A 15582-nucleotide genomic window follows, 5' to 3' on the forward strand; every position below is an offset into this window, starting at 1 on the left:
GGCCGAGAACAGCACCCAGAGCGAAATCACTAGCATCACACATTAGCTCAAAAGGCAAACTCCAATCTGGGGCTGCCATAATTGGTGCTGACACCAACTCTTGCTTCAACCTGTTAAAAGCATTCAAGCAGTCCTTATCAAAATCAAACACAACATCCTTATTCAACAGATTACAAAGAGGTTTAGAAATTTTAGAGAAATCCTTAATAAAACGCCGGTAAAATCCTGTGTGACCAAGAAAACTTCTAACTCCCTTAACATTTGTAGGTGGTGGCAATTTTTCAATAATTTCTATTTTTGCTCGGTCCACTTCAAGGCCTCTTGCTGAAATTTTGTGGCCTAAAACAATACCTTCCTGCACCATAAAATGACATTTCTCCCAATTCAAGACCAAATTGGTCTCCTCACAGCGCTGCAAAACTCGAGATAAGTTATCTAAACAACTATCAAAAGAAGATCCAAAAACAGAAAAATCATCCATGAAAACCTCCATGATCTTTTCAACAAAATCAGAGAAAATAGCCATCATGCAACGTTGGAATGTAGCAGGTGCATTACACAAACCAAAAGGCATCCTACGGAATGCAAAAGTACCATAAGGACAAGTGAAGGTGGTCTTTTCTTGATCTTCGGGGGATATAGAAATCTGGTTATACCCTGAATAACCATCTAAAAAACAGTAATATGCATACCCAGCAAGTCTCTCAAGCACCTGATCAAGAAAAGGTAAAGGAAAATGATCCTTACGGGTAACACTATTAAGTTTCCTATAATCTATGCAGACTCTCCACCCAGTTACTGTCCTAGTGGGAATTAATTCATTATTTTCATTATGCACCACAGTCATCCCACCCTTTTTAGGTACTACCTGCACTGGACTAATCCATAAACTATCAGATATAGGATAAATAATCCCTGCATCTAACCATTTAAGAACTTCAGCCCTAACTACTTCTTTCATGTTCGGATTTAACCGTCTCTGATTTTCAACAATAGGTTTATGGTTATCCTCCATTAAAATTCTATGCATACACAATGAAGGGCTAATTCCTCTAAGGTCTGATATAGTCCATCCTATGGCTTTTTTTCTCAATCTCAAAATACGTATCAATTTGTCAAGTTGCTCATCAGACAAAGAAACACTCACAATCACAGGCAAAGTATTATTCTCACCTAAAAATGCATACATGAGATGTGAGGGTAATGGCTTCAACTCCAGAACTGGTGCTTGCACATTAGAAGGGGGAGGGGGTGGCTTACCTTTGCCGATATCCTCAAAATAAATACCTCTCTTCTTTGGCTTAGGACATGTAGCCTCTAATGCACACGCCACTTTAGCAATCTCTAGATTATCATCTTTACTTGTCCCTGCACTCACTAAACAAGTCTCAAGAGGTTCTTTAGTATTTTCAGCCTTAAAAAACTCTCTGGTCGACTCATCTACAACATCAACTCGAAAAACATGATCAGTAAAAGAAGGATATTTAGTAGCTTCAAATAAATTAAACTCTACCTCTTCTTCACCAACCTTCAAAGTCAACCTACCATTCTTAACATCTATGATAGCTCCAGCTGTGGCTAGAAAGGGCCGGCCTAAAATGATAGGGATCTCGGTGTCTTCTTCCATCTCCAAAACAATAAAATCAACTGGAATGATAAACTTCTTTACCTTGATCAGCACATTCTCAAGAATACCTAAAGGATATTTGACCGATCGATCAGCTAGCTGCAAAGAGATGGTAGTAGGCTTTAACTCCTTCAATCCAAGCTTCCTAGATACAGATAAAGGCATTAGTGAAACACTAGCACCTAAATCACACAAAGCTCTAGAAAAATCAACATCACCTATAGTACAAGGAATAGAAAAACTCCCTGGATCTCTTAGCTTTGGTGGAAGCTTATTCTGGATAATGGCACTGCATTCCTCCGTCAAGGCAATGGTCTCGAAATCTTCCAATTTCCTCTTCTTAGACATGATCTCCTTTAAAAATTTTGTATATGCAGGAATTTGTGCTAAGGCGTCTGCAAAAGGAATATTAATGTGAAGCTGCCTAAACACTTTCAAAAATTTCTCAAACTGTTGATCAATTTTATTCTGCTTAAGCCTTTGAGGAAAAGGAATGGGAGGAACATAAGGTTCGACTGGTGGTAGTGGGGATGGTGTCTTGGCTAGGTCCTCAACTTCTTCACTGACCTTCTTGTTCACCTCTTCATAGTCTACTTTATCACCAACTATAGTCTCACCACTTACCTGACCAAGTTGCTTACCACTTCTCAAGGTGACTGCCTTGCAATGCTCCTTCGGATTGACCTCTGTCTTACTAGGCAAATTACCCTGTCCACGAGAATTGATGGAATTGGCTAACTGCCCCAATTGAATCTCCACATTTCTATTGGAACTCGCCAACTGGTCAACCTTTGCTTCCAGTCTCTCAAATCTCTCTGAACTGGCATTGGCTAACTTCTCAATAGCTATCTCCCAAGACTGTTTACTTTCTGGTTGGGATGGTTTTGGTTGGAAACCAGGAGGATGGAGAGGTCTAGAACTGCTACCTTGGTTACCTTGATCTTTCCATGAAAAGTTAGGATGATTCCTCCATCCTGGGTTGTATGTGTTGGAATAAGGGTTGTTCTGCTGTTGCTGCCTGTTATAATTAGACACAAATTGAACCTGCATACAATCAGAACTCATGTGAGCTCCTCCACAGCAATCACAACTCAATACAGGACTAGAAACGGAATTCACATTACCTAGCTTACCGAACATTTTTACTAGAGAATCAACCTTGGCATTCAACATGTTTATGCCATCTACATCATACATACCTGGAACTTTCTTAGGCATACATCTTTCATTAGACCACTGATAATTGTTAGAGGCCATTTCTTCTAACAACTCATATGCCTCTTCTGTTGACTTACTCATTAAAGTACCTCCTGCAGCTGCATCTATAGTAATTCTGACTGAATGTGTTAATCCATTATAGAAAGTCTGTACAATCAGCCAATCAGGAAGACCATGATGTGGACACTTCCTCTGCAAATCCTTAAACCTCTCCCAGGCTTCATACAAAGATTCACCATCAAACTGAGCAAAACTGGTAATATCATTTCTAAGTTTGGCAGTCTTACCTGGGGGAAAATACTTACTCAGAAAAGCTTGTGACAAGGCATTCCAGGTGGTGAAAGAGTTAGGCGCTTTGGAATTCAACCAGGCCTTGGCTTTATCCTTTAGAGAAAATGGAAAAAGTCGGAGTCGAATAGCATCATCACTAACTCCATTCATCTTGATTGTATCACAAATCTCCAAGAAATTGGCAAGGTGTGCATGTGGATCCTCAGAAGGTCCTCCACCAAACTGCTCCTGCTGCACCATCTGGATGAGACCAGGCTTAATCTCAAAATTATTAGCATTGACTGTAGGTCTCACAATACTGGGTTGAGCACCATTGACATTCGGCACTGCATAGTCACTCAACAACCTTTTATTCTGGTTATCTTGATTATCTGCCATGGCTACTGCTTGTTTTTGCTTTAGCTCTAATCTTTGTTGTTTCCTTAATGCTCGTAGGGTTCTCTCAATTTCTGGATCAAAAGGCTCAATTAGCTCACAGTTTCGTGGCATACACTAAATATAGAAAACGTAAATTAACAAAAAGAACAAAACAGTCTAAATTAATGCAGAAAATTATTTGTATTGATATTAAAAACAATCCTCCCCGGCAACGGCGCCAAAAACTTGATAGTCCCTAGACTCTACCACAAGTGCATGGGTCATGACAAGTAGAATAGGGCAAAAAGAGTATCGTTTCCACAAGGAGGCGATTCAAGTACCAATTTATAAATTTCCTATATTATTTAGACAACCCCAAATTGATGTGACTGACTGCAATTTCTTGACCTGAAAAATCAAATGTGAAAGGTTCCTAGGGCTTGGATTTCATCAATTGAATTCCTTCAATGAATTTAAATCTGATTGTTAATATTCTGCTAATTACAATGACCGAATCCCTTTTTTTTATGTGATATCCTCTTTCAAGGTATAACACCTATACCTATATTAATCCTATGTCTACTTTCGTGATCATAGAAATTAATATAAATTCATTATGATCTGTGAAATTCTTGATTGTAGGTCACAAGGGTGTGCATTTATTTCTAAACTACACCACCAATGTTTGATAAATTCACCAACTAATATCGAACTTCAACTTTCGTTACTTCATTCAACATCTTAAGCATGCAATTCATGGCCAGTAAATTGCAAGAATGAAAACCGAAATCATCAAATTGCAATTAACAAAAGATATTCAATACAACCATACTCAATTCATATCAAAAATTCAATGACTACGTCCTAGCCCTAGGGTAAGAAAACTAGCAAATCATAACTAATAAATCAATCCAATTATTTCTCAAACATAAATTCGCATTCAACATTCTTAAAAACAATTCAGCAAATAAAAAATAAAAAAATATATATATATGAGAAAGGAAAAGAACTCTGTATTTGCAAAAATCCTCCGTTCCGTTCTTTCTCCCAGAATTCCAGCTTTTTCTTCCTCTCGGAATTTCTAGCTTTTCCTCCTCTCGGAATTTCAGATTCTCTGCTTCTTCTTTTTTTTTATCTGCTTCTCCTCCTCTTCGTATCTGCTAGCTCTCCTTCTCTTTTTCGGAATTTCCTTTTTTTGAATTTTAAAACAGATTTCCTCCCTATCTGCTAGCTGAAATCCCGAAATTCTAGGCTAATTTTTAGACTCGACTCCCAGCTGGATTTAGAGCACCAAAACGATATACTTTGGAGTTGGACCCTTCACGAAAGTTTTAGATATAGTTCTCAGCTTTCCAACGCATCTGGGTTTGCATTATTCTGACTTATATAACTCCAGATACAAGCTGAAAACCGAAACAGGGTCTGGGCCGCAGTAAAATTCTGGACAGATTCGGACTTCTCCGTTTCGGCTAAGTTTTGGACTTTAAAACGGCAGAACTTGGTTTTGTGATCTTCATAAAAGTTTTAGATCTCCATCTTATCTTTCCAGCAAGCTAAACAACATCTAAAACGGAGGTCTGTAGCTCTAGTTAGAACCCAAAAACCGAACAGTATTCTGGGTTGACTAGACCAGCCCAATTTCAACCAATTCAATAATTAAACACCTGCAAAATACCAAGAATTTTCAAGAATTAAATAAATATAAAAGACACCTAAATTCTAGACAAATGAGCTAAGAACATACAAAACACTCTAAAACAAAATAATTAAGACTAAGAAAATGTGTGAAATAAATTCCCACGTCATCGACTCGGCTCTCAGGGTCCAAAATAACTTCTCTGTCTTTCTGTCCGTAACTCCCTGGAGTCGACTCGTACTACCCTGGAGTCGACTCGGCAGTATCGGAGTCGACTCGCGTTCTTCAGGAGTCGACTCGTTGACAGGTTTTGAGTTGGATCTTTCTGTTCGTCTGTCTGTTCTCAGTCGGAGTCGACTCGTAACGTATCCGAGTCGACTCGAGCCTGTGCCAGTGCTTCTGAAACGCTTGGAGTCGACTCGTAATCTCCCGGAGTCGACTCGAGTATCAGACTTTGGTTCAAATTGACTTCTTAACTTATCCAAAATGTCTTGAACCAAATCTAGAAACACTTAACCATAAATTTACAAGAATTTTACTGAAACACTAGATTGAATTCATTAGTAAACATAAAATATACTCAAATGCTTTGAGCTCATCAAAATCAAATAGGGTTATAATCAATCACTCCACACTATGCCATAAAAAAAAAGAATGCTAGATTGCTCATACACCACCCTAGTCCCATCTTGGATTAACATCTAAGCAAGACTTGATTTAGGAGCGGCAAGTTGTGTTTCATTGTGGACAAATAGTTGATTTTTATTTGAGTAAAATGTGTGTAACAACTTCAAAAAATAGCCAACTTAGATACGCGGTACGAAAGTTTACATTTTAAAAAAAAACAAAACAAATAGGTGCTAGCTTACAAAATCCATGTTAGGGTAGAAAAAATTAGAGTCTTAATGATTAGAATTCCCAAATAATCAACCCCCTCTATTGACATTATATATTGTTAAATAACAAACTAATGTGGAGTATATGCCTGGGTTGGTCATTTGATCGACACTGCTTGCAAATGGTTCATGTTACAGCTAGATTTGAGCTCCAATCAAGCTTGAATAATAAATAATTTTTTTCTTAATAAAAGTTATCATCCAATCCACCTAAAAGGCATGACTGTCAGCGGGGTCTTATCCACAGTCAATAAAGTGCCAAACTTCATGACAATTAACTTAGACGCCCTCCGTTATTTAATATATTTTTCTCCTGTTCTTGCTGAAGCCCTGTTACTCTGCTTTCAGCTAGATAAACAATATGGCCCCCGGTATCTGGGAAACCGTGGGAGGCCCAAAACCGGCAGCATCTCATCCCCAGTTTTCTCCCATCTCAATCTTTCAGCCAGCCTCTATATATACACACTCTCCTTCCAGCTTTGTTATCAAGCTCGCCAAAGCAAACAACTTTCCTCCCTTCATATCTTCCTCAAATTCAGAGTACTCAGAGAGAGAGAGAAGAGATGTGTTCTGCAAGCACGGCTTCTTTGATCGTGGCAGCGAGCATGGGTGCGGTGGAAGCCCTCAAGGACCAAGGAGGGCTGTGCCGTTGGAACTATGCCATCAGATCTCTCAACCAGCAAGCCAAGAACAACATCCGTTCCTTCCCTCGGACCAGGAGGGTGTCTTCTTCTTCTTCTTCTTCTTCTGACATTGAGAGGAGGAAAGGATCTGAGGGGGCTGATGAGAAGGCCAAGCGATCGGAGGAGGCGCTGAGAAAAGTCATGTACTTGAGCTGTTGGGGTCCTAATTAGGACTTCAGAAGCAGGGGAGACCCAAAGATAAAACAAGTCTTTGTTTGGGTGTCTCCGCATCTGACTATTTTAGTACTTTGTAAATATGATGAGCCTTGAGATATACTGCGATTTTTGGAAATGGCCTTCGTGTGTTTTTGTTTCCTCCCGAATTGCAGTTCGATATTATTTCACTTGTGTGTTTTTGCGACCTTTGAATTCCGATATGAACCAATTAAATGGCTGAGGCATTTGATTTTGATCGGCCCTTTCTAGGATCAAATTGAGAACACTTTGATACTAACGCCTTACTGGATGCATGTAATGTCTCATTTTATGTAGGAAAACTTGGAGATCCCCAACAATAATTCTCCAAAATATTGGTCTTGCCTCAGGCTTTGCTTGCACTTGATCCACCTACTTGGCATTCCATTCGCCAGAACTGCAACTGACACTGAGGATAATAAGGCAACAATCCACTCAATCCATTTATTTGGGAACCCTATGCCTCAAAGCACTGCCAAAAGGAAATCCCAATTCATCTCGTCAAATGTCTTTCTCAAAATCTAGCTTACACGGTACCCCCTTGTATCTGAACTATCACAGTATGCAACCATTTCTTGAGCACTAAAAAAAGTTCTCTATAATCCATCTCTTTTTTATTAAGGCTGATTGGGATTCATCCACCAACTGGGGAAGAAGTTTGGCTAATCTGGATGCTAGGATTTTAGTGATAATTTTCTACAGACCATCAAGTAAGCTGATGGGGCGAGAGTCACGAGCAGATAGAGAGCCATCTCAACGTAAGCAAAATTGAGGTGGGAGAGATCAAAGGTAGTATTGTGGAAGAAAAGCATGGGAAATCCATCCGAATCTGGAGATAGAAACTCTATTAATAATGTCATTAATATGGATGTCCATATGACGAAGGGAGAGCTCTGCATAAACAAAGCCTCTACTTTAGTATACATACATACATGTATATATGTCTAATGTAATTACACAGTAGGTCAACGATCGAACCAAACTACTATACTACAAGAGAAAGACATCAAGATTGGCTATGCTCTGGCTTTGCACGGCCAACGACTCTGGCGAAGTCACCCAGCTCAAGAGAGCATGCTTTACCGCATCTTGAGCCTCCACAGTGGTGGCACAAAGCAGAAGGAGGGGGTCTGCAAATCTTTTGCCTGGGGCTCGATGGCTCCCCGACCTCACTGTTTCGCTCCCCAACCTCATCATTGTTGTTTGCAGTCGAATCAAGATTGTCGTAGTCGGCCCATGGGAAGAGCCTCACCGTCTAGTTTCGACCCTCATTGAAGCCCTCCATGAAGGATTTAACCGTAATGAGGGCGAGCCGCGCTCGGTAGCTCCCCAACCCCATTAACCTCTCCATTGCCCGAGAAGTTTTCTTCTCAGCCTAGGCAACCTAGAGCCGAGCAACCCTCAATTCCTACTCCATTAACCTCTCCATTACCGAAGATGCCCCCAGGAGACCCCAACGAAAGATGTTTGAAGGCGGAAAAAGAGACCGTTGGAATTCCTGGTATCCCGATATTCCGAGCCCGCGCTATCTTCTTCGTTTTCTCTTTGGCCGTTGGAATATGGAATTATCTCTTCGCTGATATTCCTAGCTGACCGAAACCTCTTTCCCGTCTGATCACCCTTTCCTGTGTGGTCCCTCTTTGCCGTGAGACTGTGCCCCACTCTCCCTCTGACTCTGTTTTAACAGAGAGTCCCTGTTGGCCTGCCATTTTCTGTCCAAAGATTTCGAGCTGATTGCAATTCAGAAGCATCTGTTCCCTGTTGACCCAAAATGCTGAGAGTCACTCTTCCTCTTTCCATGAGACTGTGCCCCACTCTCCCTCTGACTGTATTTTAACAGAGTCCCTATTGACCTGCCATTTCCGGTCCAAATATTTCGGGCTGATTGCAATTCAGAAGCATCTGTTCATCCTTTCCTCCTTTTTCTAACCTGATTTTCATGCTATTTGTTCTTATGATAGCGAAGCTGTAATTATTTCTATCTCAGAGCACACAAATCTCGATCAAATTCATAAGAAAATAGTGAAAAGGCGGACACATCTATCTTCTACAATAATAGAAGTTAAATTTTATATTCCAAACAAGTTTCGAATGCTTGTTACCCTCATGGGCGATAAGCATGTTCGAAATATGCATCAAATACATATTAAGTTAAATGCGCCGGTGATCGAAATGGTTGTTACTCATTCTCCAAGCTTGATCGAAGTTGCTGATGTGCTAATTAATAAGAGGTAATGCAGAAGTTATTTTCATCCATTTATGTCTTGCCATTCGTAGTTTAAATTATTGTTGTATTGCATATTTCACTTCTTAGTTTGTGTATTTTAAGCTCAACATGGTTAGTTACTATGCTAAAATTTTGTCTAACCTATTGTATGAATAGTGGCCCATCCCATGATGTTGAATGTAGTTGCAGATCCAAAATTGTTTTAAAGGGTGGCTCAAGTAATTTCGATCAAATTGTTGAAGAAACAAAAGCCGCAATTGAAGAGGAACCTACTCAAAAAAATTCTTTGGATGCTTGGAAAACCTCTATAGAGGGCGTTGGTTAGGAGTTCAAGAATGTGAAAAGTCTTCGTGACACAATTCAAGGACGAGACCGCATTTCTATACCTCTTCCGGGGGGGGGGGATGTTTCTTTGTTTATTGTAATTGACTTGTGGAGCTCCAATAATGCACTACTGATAAGCTCCTATAAAGTTACTCGATTGAGAGGGTGAATCCTCCTTTTTAATGGTAATTGCCATACTAGCTTCACCTATTTTGCCGACTTTCATTTTTTTTAGCCTTTTTATAAGTCTTGGAAAGCTGTGACATGGCCTTTGCTTTTCTGTTGCCTTTCTCTCGCGTGCTCCTAACTTGACGCCCCTGCATAAGGAGAAACATATTTGGTGGCAGTTCCACATTCCTTTCTAGCTTTAGCATCAGTAGACCAAATAACCTGATAGAAAAATGCATTTTATATAATGACCATTTATACTACCATTCTAAAAACATATGCAGTACGAAGCAAACAATTATATACCTCCACGTCATCTGCATTATGGTGCATATCATCTTTCTCCACAGCAGCTTGGTCCATAGCTTCACCAACTGCAGTATGCTCTTCCCTCACCTAATAATTTGTTGTATTTAATTCATACATTAGTATATACTTGACAAGATTCCATAGTTAATAATTCGTCCAACTTTGCTTACCTCAGCAGAAACTGCAGCATGCTCACTAGGTTTGTTATCCACTAGAAGACCCTTATCTCATAGGACCTTCTCGACTCTCAACAGCCTCTTATTGATCAGGACAATCCTATCATCCTCCCCATTGATATCTCCTAAGATAGGTGATGAGGTCAGACGTAAATCTCCCCTTCCTATGCAGTTTGACCTCATCGTCCGTCATACTCAAACTAAGGATGAGTGCGAAATCACTCTCTACAAAAGGTACTAGAACCCTACCAAACCAAAAATCCTCCTCCACATCATCCTAAAAGAAGAGCAATGTGTCCAAGATAGGCCTACTCTGTTTGATATATGAAAGGCCTAACATATGCCCAAAAGGAGTGCCACTAACCCTTTCCTTCTGCTCACAAGATATAGATGGAACTAAGATGACGGTAAAATTGACAAAGTGGCTGAAGTAACACCTTCTGTTGACCATATTAGTAGGGCCAATAGCAGATGCTTTGTTCGTAGTCTGAATTTGGGCCATCTATGATGTCTGCATCACAAATATATTCAAACAATAATTTTCAATAATATCAACTTAAAATTAGAAACACATAATTCAGTAAAACATCTTGCATTAATAAATGATCTTAAAAACTAATACAAAGAGTAGAAATAGCACTGAATAGCTATCAGTGAAGGATATTCAAGATTTTTCCATCATAAATATGGCAAATGTGCTATCCCAACCTCTCTATCTATTAATTTCTAGAATCCTAACTATTGCTGGGGGTCCAAACCGAGAACGATTGGCACAGCGGTGTGAACGGGGTTCCCTTGGAATTGCTTCGGTTGCGCTCCACCTTCCGCTGGGAAACTTGCAAGCAAGCCTCGCACCACCACCGGGGTGGTGGGGGCCCTCCGACGATCAAGTTAGGGAAGATCGAAGGAGAAGGAGAGGTAGCAGGTAAGATGATACTCTGAAAAATCTTTCTTACCCTCCCCTTCCCCCCCAGCCGCATATATATCAGGCTGGGGGGTTTTTTTGGGGATTGGTCATCGTGTGGCACGATGGGGTTGCCACTGACATGGTCGTTACAGGACATCGTGGGGCAGCGCCGGGTACGGCCATGGCAGGGCGTAGTGGAGCTCCGCTTTGTACGGCTGTTACAGGGGATCGTGGGGCAGCGCCGGATACGGCCGTTGCAGGGAGTAGTGGAGCAGGGGGCCGCGGCGTGCCTCAGGGGAACAGTCTGTTGTTGTCAAGAGATTGCCGACTTGGGGTCGGATTGCTGGATCAAGGGGCACCCGACTCGGGGTCGGGCTGCGGAGCCGAAGATATCCGACCCGAGGTCGGATTGCTGGATCAAGGGGCACCCGACTCGGGGTCGGGCTGCGGAGCCGAAGATATCCGACCCGAGGTCGGATTGCTGGATCAAGGGGCAGCCGTAGTCTTTCTGGGCGCGCGTGCCGGTCACGTGGGGCATGGTGGCTAAGTTCCCCCGTAACAGTAGCCCCCCACTTCCGAGCCTGGAACCAGGAGGGGAACGGGTGAAGGGAGTGATGCTTCGAGATTGCCGCCATCCCTCGGAAAGGCGCGCGCGCTCCGAGCTCCCCGCCTTCTTTATGGCGTATGGCGGTTGTCGCTGATCTGGCGGTCTGCGGATTTCGGCGGACATCCTTCCTTAATGGCGTCGATTCGCCTTTGGGGCGCGAACGATCCTTCGGTAGCCAGGCGTCCTCTGGCGTCACCGAGGCGTCACCCGCCTTTCTGCCTATTTAACCGGGGGCCCTCCCCCGTCCGCCTTTCTCTTCACAGGCATCCTCGAGTTTTTCCCTTGTGCTGCTGCCGTTGCCGTCGGACTGTTCGTTCGCTCCTCCTTTGACGCTCTCGGAGCCGTTCTTCCTTCCCTTCCGGTGAGTTGCCCCACTCTTCAATTTAGGGCTCTCCGTACTTTCTCCTTTCGTATTAGTGTACCCCAGTCGTTCCGGTCCCTTCTCCCCTCTTGACCCCGTCCTGACCGTAGATTCACTGGCCGTTAGGGATGGACGAAGTAAGAGCGGACCGTATTCAGTCGGAGCTGGTCCCCGAAAACCTAGATAGGTTCGTGGCCCGGTACCACCTTCCCGAAGCCTGCAACGTTACGCTTCCGGGGCCTGAGGAGAGGATGTCCCATCCTCCTCCAGGAAAGGTCGCCATCAATGAGGACATCCTTCGGGCTGGGTTCCGCTTTCCCCTCTCGGACTTAGTCGTGCAGGTGCTTCGAGGTTTAAGAGTGGCGCCGACGCAACTGGTGCCGAACTCATGGCGTACCCTGACGGCCTTCCAGGTTCTCTGCCGCATGCACGAGGTTCCCGCCACCCTGAACGTCTTTTGGGAATGCTACGGCCTGAACGGCCACCCCCGGGACAGAGGGTGGTGGTGCTTTGCGGCGCGGCGAGGGTGCGGCCTCGTCAAGGAGGCTCCTTCCTCCATTCATGGCTGGAAGGAGCGTTTCTTTTTCATCGACGTAGATCCCTCTTGGGGAATCGGGACAACCTGGGAGACGCCGATGAAGTCCCCGATCGGCCTATCGAGGTTGTCGAGGGAGGAGTCCGATGGCGTCGCCATCTTGAGGGGGTTGGTTGCCGAGGGCCGGCTCCCCCCGGTGGCTCGCCTTATTTCCGAGGATGCCTTGGTGAACGTCGGTCTGAGCTCGGTCCCCGCCGACCGTGAGCCCGCCACGACTTCTTCTTTTTAGCTCTTTTCTCCTCTTTCATTTCTTCTTTCCATCAGTTTCTCGGTTTCTAACCATCTCGTCCTTTTTGCAGAAATCGACGACGTCATGCAGTCGGACAAGGCAATGGCTGTTAGTAGGGCGTCCCTACTGGAAGCGGTCCGGAGGAAGAAACGGACTCCTCCGAGCGGGGTCCCACCGGCGAAGAAGCCCCGCCAGCAGGCGACTCCGACGCCGACAGACGGGTCCGGGCCCACCGATCAGGGGGACGCCGCGGGCTCGGACCGACAGTTGACGCCGCATCAGCCCTCCGGTGATGAGACTACCGTTTTTCTGGAGGTGTCATCCGGGCGCGCCCGAGACGGCCGGGTCGGACGCGGTCGGTCCCCAGCCCGGCCTTCGACTCGGTCGGCTTCGGATGATACGGGAAGGAGGGGCGCGCCGAGGCCCCGGCCGAGCGGGACCCTGTCGATTTCTGGCGCGGCCCCCGCCCCGAACACGGTCGGCATGACTCTCCCCCAAGCGATGGGTAAGGGTAAGGCTGCAGAACCACCATCCGGCTCCGGGGCGAAGTCGGGGTCGGCCTTCACTTTCGCCGGCGCCCGAAACCTCGTCGAGACGGTGCTGCTGGAGGGGGACCGTAGGCAGGTCCGGCAGATGGGTATCTCTGAAGTTGGAGCTGCCAGCTGCGTCTGTCTCATGTCGGTGAGTGTTCTTTTGGTCGCTTTCGTCATTTATAGGCTCTATTGATCCCCGTCTGACGCTCTCATTTTTCCTACCTCTTAGCTCGCCCAATACATGATCCGCCTGGAGGAGAGCCACGAGGAACAGGCGGGGCTTCTGGCGAGGGCCGAGAGGCGATTGAAAGCTGTAGAGGAGGGAGGCCGGGCTGCGGCGGGGAGGACGACCAGGGACCTCGAGACGAGGCTCCAGGTGGCCGAAGAGCGGGCACTCGGCTTCGCCGCCCTCGAGAGGCAACTGTTGGAGGCTCAGGAGCAACTCAAGGTTGCCTCGGGTCTCGAAAGCGAGATCAGGAAGGCGGAGGAGCGGGCCGAAAAGCAGTCCCGGAAGGCTGCCGACTTTCGGGAGAGGTGGGAGAAGGCCCAGCAGTCGGCCGACAACGCCCGCAACCGAACCCGATCTCTTGAAGCCAAGCTGGCCGAATTGGAGTCGGCCTTTGAGGGGACTCGTGCGAGCAACCAGGAGCTTCATTCGCGCCTGGAGGAGGCTGAGGCTGCTCGCGTCGCTGCCGAGGCGAAGCACATGGAGGCTCGGGCCGATCTGCTGAGGGTCTCTTCCGAGGCGGACGACCGGATTGTGGCGAAGGTCATGGAAGCGAAAGCTCAGATTACGGAGCGAGTGGAGGCGGCGCTGGCCGAGAAGAGCGCGGAAATCGGGCGTCAGGCGGTACAGGCCTATCGTCAGTCCGCCGAGTTCATCCGTGACATGTCGGACGCGGGGTCCGACTCCTTTGCCTTAGGCTTCGATGAAGGCCTGGCAAGGGTGTCCGCTAAATACCCCGAAATTGACCTGAGTGGGGTCTCCCTCCTCGACTCCCCTCCGATGCCATTGCCTGCCGATTCTCCAACCGTCTCCCTACCCTTCGCGGACGCGCTCGCCGTTCCCGACCCAGGGGTTCCTCCAAGCTGACTCTCTGTACTTTTCTTTGTTCTTTTCTTTGTATGTTGGCGTTTTGCCACGTTGTATGGGTCTCGACCCTGATGCAACGAAAGTTAATGCAAACAAAGTGTTTCCTCATTTCACTTTCGTCCTTCCTCTTTTTAACTCCTGGTAGCGCCTCGCCGACTCCTGACTCTTGAAGTTCTTCCGGCGCTAGGCCAGGCATCCGAGGGTTAGGCCTCAGAAAATTTTTCCGGCGCTAGGCCAGGCATCCGAGGGTTAGGCCTCAGGAAATTCTTCCGGCGCTAGGCCAGGCATCCGAGGGTTAGGCCTCAGAAAATTCTTCCGGCGCTAGGCCAGGCATCCGAGGGTTAGGCCTCAGGAAATTCTTCCGGCGCTAGGCCAGGCGTCCGAGGGTTAGGCCTCAGGAAATTCCGCTCGTTGGTCGGCCAAGGCTGGCGCAAGCCGAGGCGACCGGTCGGGGCTTCAGGCTAGTCTGCTCCCGGGATGATCATCGGGTTAGCCTGGCATCCGAGGACCGAGCCTCGGGGAATTCCGCTCGTTGGTCGGCCAAGGCTGGCGCAAGCCGAGGCGACCGGTCGGGGCTTCAGGCTAGTCTGCTCCCGGGATGATCATCGGGTTAGCCTGGCATCCGAGGGCCGAGCCTCGGAGAATTCCGCTCGTTGGTCGGCCAAGGCTGGCGCAAGCCGAGGCGACCGGTCGGGGCTTCAGGCTAGTCTGCTCCCGGGATGATCATCGGGTTAGCCTGGCATCCGAGGGCCGAGCCTCGGGGAATTTCGCTCGTTGGTCGGCCAAGGCTGGCGCAAGCCGAGGCGACCGGTTGGGGCTTCAGGCTAGTCTGCTCCCGGGATGGTCATCGGGTTAGCCTGGCATCCGAGGACCAAGCCTCGGGGAATTCCGCTCGTTGGTCGGCCAAGGCTGGCGCAAGCCGAGGCGACCGGTCGGGGCTTCAGGCTAGTCTGCTCCCGGGATGGTCATCGGGTTAGCCTGGCATCCGAGGACCAAGCCTCGGGGAATTCCGCTCGTTGGTCGGCCAAGGCTGGCGCAAGCCGAGGCGACCGGTCGGGGCTTCAGGCTAGTCTGCTCCCGGGATGATCATCGGGTTAGCCTGGCATCCGAGGGCCGAGCCTCGGGGAATTCCGCTCGTTGGTCGGCCAAG

The 15582-nt window shown here is 46.5% G+C and overlaps 1 protein-coding gene and 1 non-coding gene across 2 annotated transcripts; both read left to right on the forward strand.

The window, feature by feature from the left end:
* Positions 1-3014: 3014 nt before the first annotated feature.
* Positions 3015-3121, forward strand: LOC148714244 (small nucleolar RNA R71). The gene has a single exon (XR_015976899.1). It is a non-coding gene; the product is annotated as a small nucleolar RNA R71 (small nucleolar RNA).
* Positions 3122-6419: 3298 nt separating this feature from the next.
* LOC103723903 (uncharacterized) lies at positions 6420-7141 on the forward strand. Its single transcript, XM_008814990.6, has one exon. The coding sequence runs from the start codon at positions 6589-6591 to the stop codon at positions 6877-6879; it is 291 nt and encodes a 96-aa protein (XP_008813212.2). The 5' UTR covers positions 6420-6588; the 3' UTR covers positions 6880-7141.
* The last annotated feature ends 8441 nt before the right edge of the window (positions 7142-15582 follow it).

The sequence above is a fragment of the Phoenix dactylifera genome, chromosome 8 (genome assembly GCF_051530095.1).
Source record: "Phoenix dactylifera cultivar Ajwa chromosome 8, Ajwa_hap1_PhDact_Kaust_v1.1, whole genome shotgun sequence".
Classification (NCBI taxonomy): Eukaryota; Viridiplantae; Streptophyta; class Magnoliopsida; order Arecales; family Arecaceae; genus Phoenix; species Phoenix dactylifera.

What these genes read in the sequence shown, in the direction of transcription:
- LOC103723903 (XM_008814990.6), top strand. Translation starts at nt 6,589, where the DNA reads ATGTGTTCTGCAAGCACGGCTTCTTTGATCGTGGCAGCGAGCATGGGT.